Source organism: Nycticebus coucang, chromosome 18 (genome assembly GCF_027406575.1).
Source record: "Nycticebus coucang isolate mNycCou1 chromosome 18, mNycCou1.pri, whole genome shotgun sequence".
Taxonomy (NCBI): domain Eukaryota; kingdom Metazoa; phylum Chordata; class Mammalia; order Primates; family Lorisidae; genus Nycticebus; species Nycticebus coucang.
In genome coordinates, this window is record NC_069797.1 from 79,059,225 (window position 1) to 79,070,661 (window position 11,437).

The 11,437-nt window shown below is 58.9% G+C and overlaps 1 protein-coding gene across 2 annotated transcripts; it reads left to right on the plus strand.

Annotated features, from left to right (window-relative positions):
* Window positions 1–1,915: 1,915 nt before the first annotated feature.
* On the plus strand, window positions 1,916–8,214 carry FSCN2 (fascin actin-bundling protein 2, retinal). Of its 2 annotated transcripts, none has more exons than XM_053568074.1 (5): window positions 1,916–2,898; window positions 6,793–6,949; window positions 7,271–7,392; window positions 7,727–7,894; window positions 7,981–8,214. In XM_053568074.1, exons 1-5 carry the CDS (start codon window positions 2,073–2,075, stop codon window positions 8,181–8,183), a joined length of 1,476 nt encoding a protein of 491 aa, XP_053424049.1. In that variant the 5' UTR covers window positions 1,916–2,072; the 3' UTR covers window positions 8,184–8,214. The 2 variants fall into 2 exon arrangements, with proteins under 2 accessions (XP_053424049.1, XP_053424048.1); XM_053568073.1 differs by having other exon boundaries at window positions 2,073–2,898; window positions 7,271–7,428; window positions 7,673–7,894.
* Window positions 8,215–11,437: the final 3,223 nt, after the last annotated feature.

Genomic DNA, 11,437 nt, shown 5'->3' on the forward strand with positions numbered 1-11,437 from the left:
TGCCCAGCGCCAGCCCCAATTAGTGCCTGGCGACCAGGCTTCCTCCACTGCACACCTGATGCCAGTCTACACCCTGTCAGCACCAGGCAGTGCTAATGAGGTGTCATGCTAATCAGAGGGACAGGATGTCCCAGGCACCTTCACAGCCTGGCTAAGAGTTAGGGTGTGGAAGAGCAGCCAGTCCCCACACGCAGGTGCCAGCTCCCCACAGCACACACAGACCCACTGAGCTGTCCCAAGACCCAGCGAGCAACTGAGGTTCAGGCAGTATCACTGGCATTGAAACTAGGTCAGGACCCCCCTTCCCTGGGAATTGTAGGGAGATTATGTGGGTACCATGGCATCATCTCCTAGGGGGTATAACCACAGACTGCACCTCTGTGAGATGGTGCCTGGCACAGACTGGCCATGCAGAGCTGGGGCTTATAAATGTGTGTAGATCACAGAAGTGGGCAAGGCCTTTCCACAAGGCAAGCTCCCCACTGTGTGTGCATTTGCCTGGCACAGATGTTGCTCAGTGCTTAGAGAATGGGGGGGACTATGGACCCGTGCACTCCCCACTATGGACCCTGTGCGCATCTGCCTCTGCCTGTCCCGGGGCCCACATGTCCCAGCCACCATGGTCATCAGGGGATGGAGGGCTCACGATAATGGGGGTGCGACCTGAGGCTGTGGCCAGAAGTGCCCTGTGTCCCCCACTCCTGATCCCTGGGGGGTCTGAGGGTCACACACTGTGATGAGGAAGAAGACAATGAAGGTGGTCCCAGGCCCTCCTGGGCAGTTCTGGTTTCACTCCTTGTGTCCTGGCCATTGTGGCAGAGGCAGGAGATGAGCCAACAGGTACAGCTGAGCAAGGCCCACCGAGGTCCGCAGGCTGGGGCTAAGGGCCCCGGGGGTTGTGGTGTGTCAGCTTCTAGCCTCTCTCAGCCTGCTGGTCTCATCCTCTGCCAGATTCCAAGGGCCACCCAAGAACACAAGGTAGACTCTGTCCCACGGAATGGTCCCCAGGAATCCATAAAGCCCCAAAGCCAGGCCAGTTGCTCCAGCAATGGGAGCAGCAATTCCAGGGTCTCCAAGGTGACCCACTGAGCCCACCACAGGCCAAGTGAGGCTGGCTCCATCCCCAGCTTGCCATAGAGGAGGGAACACATGGGAGACTCACTCAGGGCACACAGGTGTGCTGGGGGCTGGCAGGACCCGGGTGACTGCCATGGGGGAGCTGCCCAGAGGACTGTGGGCTAGCCTCCTGCATGTGTGAGTGTCATTGTCCCCTGTACACATGGCTGCACTGCTGCATCCCAGCCAGGTCTCCAATGGGAGTCCATGGGATCCTGGCCCCCTCATTTCTAGCCCACAGCCCAAAGCCACCACCAGGGAAGGCCAGGCCTTAGGGCTGCAGGCTGGGGTAGGAGCAGAGAGCCAGCTGGGGGTGATCAGGACAAAGGCTGCAGGCTGCTGGGTGGGGGCCTTGCTGTGCTCCTGGCAGCAGGAATCAGAGAAGTGGTAACTAGATCCTGCTGGGGACCTGGCGGCCACCAAGGGTGGAGGGCTGCGATCGGGTTGCCGCTGTGAGTTTTCCACCCAGCAGCTTTTTCTGCATCGGGAAAGTGCTGTGCTGCTGTGCTGTGCTGGGGGTCTGCGTTGAGCATCTGGAGCCCTGAGGTGGTGGGCAGGAAGGAAACAGGCCAAGAGCTGTGGGGGCCCCAAGGCAGGGTTGGGCCCACACCAGGAGCACAAGGAGGGGTCCTCCTGCTTCCCAGCCCTGCAGTGCAATACGGGAGCAGCTGAAATCCAAGCTGGGGCAATGAAAGGGGCCGAGGCTCCTAAGCCGGCTCGTCTCTGATCCACCCTCCCCGCCCGCCCTCTGCTGCCCACTGCCCTGTGAGAGCGGCTCAGACAGCTACGGCTGCTGCTCAGAGGCAGCAGCAGAGTGAGCAGTGGGTCCATGACGCCAGCTGGATCTGGGGGCTGCGGGCCAGCTAAGCTGAGCTGGGCCTCTGGGGGGCCGCGGATGCCCTGAGGACTTAGAGAGAGTTCTCTAGACCCTTGAGGGGACCTGGCTAGTTCCAAAGATGCCGACCAATGGGCTGCGTCAGGTACTGAAGATCCAGTTTGGCCTTGTCAATGACACTGACCGCTACCTGACGGCTGAGAGCTTTGGCTTCAAAGTTAATGCTTCTGCGCCCAGCCTTAAGAGGAAGCAGACATGGGTGCTAGAGCCTGACCCGGGGCAGGGCGCAGCAGTGTTGTTCCGCAGCAGTTATCTAGGTCGATACCTGTCTGCCAAAGAGGATGGACGCGTGTCCTGCGAGGCGGAGCAGCCAGGCCAAGACTGCCATTTCCTGGTCCTGCCACAGCCTGATGGGCGCTGGGCACTGCAGTCGGAGCCGCACGGCCGCTTCTTCGGTGGCACCGAGGACCAGCTTTCCTGCTTTGCCACGGCCATCTCCCCAGCTGAGCTGTGGACCGTGCACCTGGCCCTGCACCCGCAGGTGCACCTGCTGAGTGTGAGCCGGCGGCGCTATGTCCACCTGTGCCCTGAGGAGGACGAGATGGCAGCTGACGGTGACATGCCATGGGGCGTGGACGCCCTCCTCACCCTCATCTTCCAGAGCCGACGCTACTGCCTCAAGACCTGTGACAGCCGCTACCTGTGCAGTGACGGCCGCCTCATCTGGGAGCCTGAGGCTCGTGCCTGCTACACACTTGAGTTCAAGGCAGGCAAGCTGGCCTTCAAGGACTGTGACGGCCGCTACCTTGCGCCCATGGGGCCTGCTGGCACGCTCAAGGCTGGCCGAAACACTCGGCCTGGCAAGGACGAGCTCTTTGATCTGGAGGAGAGTCACCCACAGGTGGTGCTGGTGGCAGCCAACCACCGCTATGTCTCTGTGCGGCAAGGTAATCTCAGAGGGGGGTGTGGGGCCTCCCAGGCCAGTGGCATCCTATCCGTGTGTTTGTCTGTTCTGGGCTCAGACGTTCATGTGGACTTGTGTCTGCTCACAGTGCAGGGTAGTGAGCCCTGGGCTGCGCCTGGGGCTCCCCACTGAGGACTGAAGCAATGGGTCCAGACCTTTCTCAGGACAGCTGGAGAACATCTCCAGTAAGCCCTGGGCTTGATGGGCAGCTATCTAATCTGAGATTGGGGACATGTAGGCTGGGGAGGCCACAGCCTGGCTTGATGTTGCCAGGGGAAGGTGGGGAGGAGGCCTCATTCCTCCCCTTCTCTTTCACCTGCTTTTTGGATTTTAAAGGAAGTTGGGAAGGAGGCCTGGGCCTCAGGAATAGGGGGCTTGCCATGGAGGCAGGCAGTCCTGTCCAGGGCCTGAGCTCACCATCTCTGTCACAGTAGGGCATGGCTTGTCTCTCCCCATTTCCCCAGGCATGGGTTACCTGCCTCTGCTAGCTCCCTCAGCAGCCTGTGGGGTAAATAGGCACTTCCTGCTTCTCCATGCAGGAGTTGAGGGTCCCAGGTGGCCCCAGGGGTAAGCTGAGGGGTAAGCCCTGGTCCAGTCACAGTTGCTACCCACTGGGCTCTTGGCTCCACATGCCCCAGAGTGCCCAGGCACACCCTGGCCCAGGGGCTCTGAGGTCAGGAGAAGACAAAAGGAGAGTATGTTGGCACCTAGAGCCCTTCCCTTGATTCTAGCTGGTCACCTCCCTAGTCAGGCCAACATCAGGCAAGGGCTAATACCGGCCAACATCAGGCAAGGGCTAATACCAGCTCACTCATCTCCTGGCAGTTCTCACACGTCTACAAAACACTGTCCCAATGGACAGCCAGCCTCCCAGGAATCTGGGCCCACTGTTGCCCCTGGTCCAGCTAGTGGAGGGTCACACTTGAGCACTGAGAGGGGTGCCAAGCCATGGCTATGGGGCCTGTGCCTGCAGTCAGGGTCCTTGGGCCAGTCCTGCAATGACAGGAATGTGAGTCACATTGTGAACACCTGTCCTGGCACATGGCCAGGTGCTAGGGCTCCATCATAGGCCACTTTCTGGCCTGGGCCAACGCCATATGCTTGGCAATCCTTAGTTGGTTAAAAGAGTGAAATGAGGCAATGATAGCAAGAAAGCTTCCTTTGTGCGAGTTGAAGATAATGGACACAGTATTTGTAAGTTGATAGTTTGCAAAAGAGACTCATGGCAGCGGTGATGGTAATGGTAGTGATTGTAGTAGCAACGATGATGGTGATGGTGCTAGTGCAGGAAGTGCTGGTGATCCTGGCGAAAGTGATGGTGGCAGTGGTGATGGGGATGGTGCTAGTGGAGGAAGTGCTGGTGGCAGTGGTTGTGATAATGGTGAAGGTGGTGGTGATGGGGATGGTGGTATAGTGGAGAATATGCAGGTGGTGATGCTGGAGAGGATGGTAGTGATGGTGATGGTAGTAGCGGTGATGAAGGTGACAGTGACATGGTGATGGTGGTTGTGACGTTGGCGATGTTGTTGTTGCAGGTGACGGTTATGGCGACAGAGGAGGTGGACAGAATGGTGGTGATGGTGGAGGGATAGTGACTGTGTGGTCCATTTTTCATTCTCCTCACCACCTTGCATCTAACTCTGTCCCTTCAATGGGAGAATCTCCTACTAAGGGCCCGTACTTGCTTCCCACTTTGGAAGCAGGAAGTACTAGACTCTCATCTCTCTGCCTCCCCTGCAACAAGGCTGAGGGCATGACCCAGCCCACCAGATGTTTCAGACTTTGACTTGCAAACCAGTGATATGAGAAAGTGGGACATAGCGTCTCAGTCAAAGAGGGGAGGCAGAGCTAGTGGAGGGGGGAGATGGAACCCCTTGATTCCAAGGCAGCTGGAGTGGTGGGTGTGGCCTCAGCTTCACCCCTGCACAGCATCTGTGGGGTGCAGGGTGGCAGTGCCATGATTCCAGTCACCTCCCTAGTCAGGCAGCCCATGAGCCTGTCTACTTCCCCCTGGGTGTCTGTGAGCATATAGGTTCGCCCGAGTTCTCCCAGGAACTTTCTTTGCTACCTTTATCAGCCAGTTTGCTTGTTTTTGCCTTCAGCAGTGAGGACGGAAAGCATAGTCAGCGTTTCTCCAGTAATAGAAAATTGGCCACAAGCAAGAAAGGATGCTGATTATTTCCTGTAAATGAGAGTCTGAGGTCCAGAGGTGGTAAGATCCCAGGCAGGACACCAGCACCAGCTCAGTGGCGTCACCAGGGCCTCTATTGTTACCCCTTGCTGAACTGCTCTACTAGGTCAGCTCTGACCTCAAGACGACACCCTCATGATCACAAAATGGCTGCTGCTGTTTTAGGCTTCACATCCAGGCAGGATTAAGTCCAGAGGAAAAAGAGGCTCTGTCTCTGATTATCTTCTCAGGAGTAAGAAGACTTCTCCCACATTCCAGCAGACGCTTCTCCATGCTCACTGCCAAAACAAAGGCACCCCCTCCTACTGCTCAACCGGCTCCCCTAGAACGGAGTAAAACCAGCCTTGCCCAGACCAGTCTGGATTCCTACCCCTGCCTCTGCAAGTCCAGTTCCCTAGAAGCAGGTGGCTGTATGAGGAGGACCTCCCTGATGGCATCCTGCCTGAAGGAAGTGTGTGTGGGAAGTCTTGGGGCTACACCGACAGCACAGCAGTGTGGGTGACGTGGCAGTGGCCAGAGCCGTGTGAGGTGCTGTGTGACCCATCCGGCCCAGGACCTCTGACCTTTCTTCTCTTCAGCTCCTGCAGGATAGTGCTGTCCCCCAGCTCCTGCCCTGTGAGGGCGCCCTGCCTTGGCCACTGCGCCATCAGCACTGAAGGCCTGTCTAGACTCCTCTGATGTCGTGTCTCCCGTGGACTCTAGGTGCTGTGTCTGTCTTGCTCACTGCTGGCTTCAGAGACATTCCAACTGCCACTTAGTTCAGTATTTGTTGGTGGGATGATGGAGTTGGCAGTGGTGGTCAAAACACTATGCCACCTTTCAGGGCACATGCGGCTACTTCAGGGAGACACCTCAGCCTGGGGGCTAGGAGGAGCAGCCTTGGGGAGCTGGTGAAAGGCAGCAGATCCCACCTCTCCACGGGAGGTCACTACCTGGTGCCCTCCTTCCTTTGAGGCAGCCCTGCGTTGGGTCTGGCCCCCACCCTCAGGCCTATTCCCCGGGCCAGACGCACCTGGAGCCCTGGCCTTATGGGAACTCTGCAATCTGCGACAGCACTCAGAGCGGCCAGCTGTTGTGCAAACAGGGATGTGGTTTGTGGGAGGGAGCCAGGGACTCAGGGTATGCCCCTGTGCCTGCTGCTCCACACCTGGGCACAGGTGCTCTCTGCCCCTGAGGAACTCTAGACAGAGCCCTGGGTGGCCTTGTCCTACCTTAGGGCTCCTGGGAGACCAAGCACAAATGAGTGAGAGGGCCACAGAGGTAAGAGGGGGCTATCCCCTGTTTGGTACTAGCCATGGAATGGGGAAGGACAGAGACCTTACTGTGCCCACCTAGCGGCTTAGGGGTGAGTTATAAATAGAAGCTCGTGTTAAGTCCTGGATCAAGAAAGGAGGAGCAGGCAGATTACCCGATTAGCAGAGAGTGGGGAATTTGCTGCACAGAAGGGCTGGTCCTGGGGCTGTGGGGAGAGCTAGGTCAAGGGTCCCTCAGGGCAGTGTGGAGGATCTACAAAGTGCACACGTGGTCCTGGGGACAGGGCTCCCAGGCTGAGGGGTGTCTTCCAAATGTTCTCAAGAGAGTCCTAGCTGAGACACCCTGGATTTAGGGGTGCCCCCAAAGCATGCTGCCCCATTCCTCGCTGCCCCCAGGAGGGGAGTGAGGGGCTTCCCCATATCCTCCCTCTAGGGGTCAACGTCTCAGCTAATCAGGACGAAGAACTGGACCATGAGACCTTCCTGATGCAAATTGATCAGGAGACCAAGAAGTGTACCTTCTATTGCAGCACTGGGGGCTACTGGATGCTGGTCACCCACGGGGGCATTCAGGCCACAGCCCCACAAGTGTGAGTGTACCTCCCTGCCTCTGCCACCACCTGCACCACTATCCACCATCACCCCTATCCTCACCCCCTTCACCCCCATCATCACCATTACCCCCAACCCCACCATCACTCCCACCTCTACCATCACTATCACCAACACTGTCCCCACCTCTGGGACCACCATAGCAGTACAGTCAGGAGTGGGGAGTGATTCTCAATGGTAGTGGGTGTGTCTGAAAGGCAGGCTCCTGCCTTATACCTTGGAACCTGAAGGGGCTGAGGGGTCAGACCCTGTACCCCACCTTCTGCTGCTCTGAGAGGACCCTGCCCTGCTCCCTCTAGCTCTGCCAACACCATGTTTGAGATGGAGTGGCGTGGCCGGAGGGTGGCACTCAGAGCCAGCAATGGGCGCTACGTGTGTATGAAGAAGAATGGGCAGCTGGCAGCCATCAGCGATTTTGTGGGTGAGCCCTACCTGCCTGCCTGGGGGCAGGGGCTGGGTTCTCCTCCCAAGGGCAATGCCCAGTGGGCTGGACACTCCCTCTCCCCACAGAACTACTGGCCTCATGGCAATAGTTGTGCTTGCTGGTCAAGATGATCAGCCTCAACATTTGGCGAGCAGTTAGATCCTACAACTTATGTCCCCACTGTACATCTGGGGATCCCCCAGGTTCTACAGCACCTTAACACACTAGGCAATGGCAGATCCTGGCCCCCAAGTCCAGGGCGTGGCTCTTCCTAGAGACTGGACAGGGAAGGTGGCGGGAGGGTGGCACCAGCAGCGCCTTCTCCCCCCAGGCAACGACGAGGAGTTCACCCTCAAGCTCATCAACCGGCCCATCTTGGTGCTGCGTGGCCTGGATGGCTTCGTCTGCCAGCGCCGTGGCTCCAACCAGCTGGACACCAACCGCTCTGTCTACGACGTCTTCCACCTGAGCTTCAGCGACGGCGCGTACCAGATTCGAGGTGTGCAGCGGGGCTGAGAGTGGGGGGTCGCGGAAATGGGTGCAACAGGGAGTGAGCGCCCCCGCAAACGCCCGGTGCCCCCGCAGGCCGCGGCGGGTTCTGGAACACCGGCAGCCACGGCAGCGTGTGCAGCGACGGCGAGGCCTCCGAGGACTTCCTCTTTGAGTTCCGCGAGCGCGGCCGGCTGGCCATCCGGGGCCGGAGCGGCAAATACCTGCGCGGCGGCGCCTCGGGGCTGCTGCGTGCCGACGCCGACACGCCGACGGGGGCCGCACTCTGGGAGTACTGAGGTCTCCTGGCCGCATTAAACCATGTCTGTCATGCAGTTGCTCATGGGCTCGGGGCGGCTGTTTGGGTTACACACGGGACACCCGCTTGTTTCCCCAAGCTCCTCCCAGCCCCCAGGCAGTACCACCAGGAAGGTGGCCTGCTGGGGGGCGGGGCCAGTGGTCTTGAGGACCGGGACAGAGGTGGCCAGTGGGTGGGAAGACAGCCAACAGGGATGCCCTCAAGCTACACCACCCCTGCCCTGGGAGCTGCTGCTAGTCTAGCCCTGGCAAAAGGGTCAATTTAGGGACAAAAGGCCAATGTGAATCACATGGGCTAGGCAGGTCCCAGTCAGCCCCGCCAGGACCAGTCACCTCTTACAGTGTGAGGGTATGAGGGATAGGTGGCCTGCAGAGCCCCCTGGTGGCGGCAAGGCTGAGACAGCAGGCAGAATCTTAGGGCTAGACTCTTGGACTCCAGGCTCCCTCATTCAGCAGGATCTCCAGGGGGCTGCCCTGTATGCCCTGCCAGCGGCTGGAGGCAGGGCTGACGTGCAGAGGGACTGCCCTCCCAGGGTGCCACTGGGGGTAACAGACCGCTGGGAATCAGGAAGAGGCCAGATGGGCAGGGAAGGGGCTGAGGTGGGTGGCCACTAAGTGCAGGAGGCAGCACTCAGGCCAGGGGTGTCTGCTGTCTGTGGGGCAGGATGAGAAGGGGTTGTTCATCCCATCTAGGGGCCACAGCACCAAGCCAGGACCTAAGCTGCAGCAGGTGACCAAGGATCCAAGCCTTTGCTGGGTTCCTCCTTGGCCAGCAGGCCCTGCCCACCTGGTCACCAGAGAGGGCCTCGCCTGAGCTTCAGGGCTAAGCATGCCCAGGAGGCTGGTGGCCCTGAGCTGCCATGCCATGGGGGTGAGGGTGTACCTTCCAGAAACAGCTTCACCTAGTTCCCCAACACTTCTGTGTCCCAGCTGAGTTGAAGTCCCCTGTGGCTCCCTTTCTGCCCCATCAGATTTCTTGCTCATCATTCCACATCACCTCCTCTCTTAGCTTTCTAGTGTACACATTGGCAACTTTTCCCTTCCTGGACACCAGTGTGCTGCCTCCACCTACAACTGTTCACCCAAGGTCACTCTCAGGTGCCCACAGGGGCAGGGAAGGCATCAGGCCAGCAGTAGGCATGACAGTCTCTTCTGTGATGCCTTACAGCTAGAAAGCAACTGCTTTTTAACCAGACCAGCACTAATGGCTCCATGCGTGATCCTGGAGACATCCTGACAGAGGTCAGGACAGCCAAGGCTGCCTCTGCCAGGGGCTGACTCCAACCTGGCTCTCAGACCCCCAGAGGGTCTGCACGTCCCTGTGCCCTGCTGGTGCCCCTTTCCCAGCTAAGGCCAACAGCACTGGGCAGCAGGTCAGATGGTGGCCCTGTGGAATGTTCCTGTCTGGTTCCCTGGCTCCTGAGACCTACTGGCATCCAGCTGGGGCCTGCATAGGTAAGTCATGCAGGCAACCCAGATCTGTCAGCTCTGGGACTACCCTGGTCTGCAATGGGGAGTGAAGGCAGGCATGTCAGGTTGCCAAGTCTGACGGAAGCCACCACACAGCCTTGGCCATGTCACCCTCCCAAGGTCGGAAGAAGCTGGCCCTGCAGATGTGGTCCTCTGCTAGCTCATCAAGGGCCTATCTGTTCTGAAGTCCCATGGGCTGGCCTGGCCACTCCATCTCCCCAACCTGTGCTACTGAGAGGAAGATGGGCATAAGGCCGGCCAGCGGATGGAGCCTAAAACTCAGTGCCCAGTCCCTCAGTCGTTCCTGTTTCCTCTGCTGTCCTCCCTTCCCTTCCTCCTGCCAGGACATAGCTCCTGGCCCGACAATACTTGAGGGAGAATTTCTACTGGGTTCCTCCCTGCTACTGCCTATCTCTTGCCTGTCCCCAAAGAGCCTCCCTCTGCTCAGATCCAGACTCACCCTGCCTGCTTCTCCCAGACCTGCCTTGGTGCTGCTGTGCAACTCTGGCAGGGCCTATGTGGAGTGTGTGGGCAGCTCTGCTCTCTGAGGAGCCCAGACAGCTCCCTGGGGTGGTAATGGTGGCCCTCAGGTGCAGCTGTGGATAGGCATGAGGGGTCGATACAGTAAACCACCCAGAGCTCTAGAGAAGGCAGCCCTCCTAGGGACACTAGATGCTGGCCCTTATTAAAAGAGCAGGTTTGGGGAAGTGGGCCCACTCCCTCCCAAGTACCCTGAGAGGGAGACAGACCTGACTCAGCACCTGCTGGCCCCTCCCTCCCTGGAGGTGAAGGTGTGGTGGGGACGGGCAGGTGGCTATGGTGGGAGCAACTGGGCGCTTCAGGGAGGCCTCTTTTTTTTGCACTGCCCCAGAGCTGGGGGGTCCCAAGCAGTGGTGGCTCTGTCCAGAGCCCAGGAGGGTGGATGGGGTTGCCAGCTGACTCAGGACAGTAAGGGGACAAACACAAGGCAAGGACTGAAGTTTAACAGACAGTTGTTGGTCACAGCAAAGAAGCGCCTCATGGCTCCCGCATCTATTACGGGGGCACTTACATAGGAATGGCGCCACAGCACCTTGGGGGGACACAAAGACATAGTTGTCCCTTCCCAAACAGTTAAAACACCAGCACCTGGGGAGGGAGGAGGCTAGGGCTAGGGCTGGGGCTGGGGCCCTCCACAGCCCCCCAAGGACTGTGAAGACAGTGCAGTGCTGAGTGCAGCCCTGGCCAGAGGCAACTAGTTCAGTTCTGGCCACAGGCCACCTGACAGCCCTCCTCGCCATGGCAGGACCTTTGGCACCCGTAGGAGCCCCTACGTGGGTGTTTGTGCTTTGGTTGCAGGGAGCCTCTCCTACATTTTACCTCAGAGTGGGCAGGCAGTGCTCTTGGTCTCGCGGTACCAACGACAGCAGCAACACAGATACTGAAACCCACCCAGAGCCCCAGGGCCAAAAAACCTGTTTCTTGTTGGCCTCCCTGGCTCAGAAGTCCATATGGGCCCTGGGACAGCCTTGTTGCTCTGGTGGGAGACTGCCCAGGAGTGACCAGGCCACACACTGCTGCTGGAGGAAAGGGTGATACAGAGAGGGCAGGGAGCTGGGGCAGGATGACCGGCGTGGTCCAGAATCCGCTTGGCACTCTTGTGTGCGTTCTGCTCCCAAGTGGCCAGAATTCACCTCCTCTGACCTTCCATAGCTCTGGCCAGGACTGAGTGCTTCTTGAGTCAGGAGCCGGGAAAGTAGCCTCTTCTGTCCAGTTTTTCTCTGTG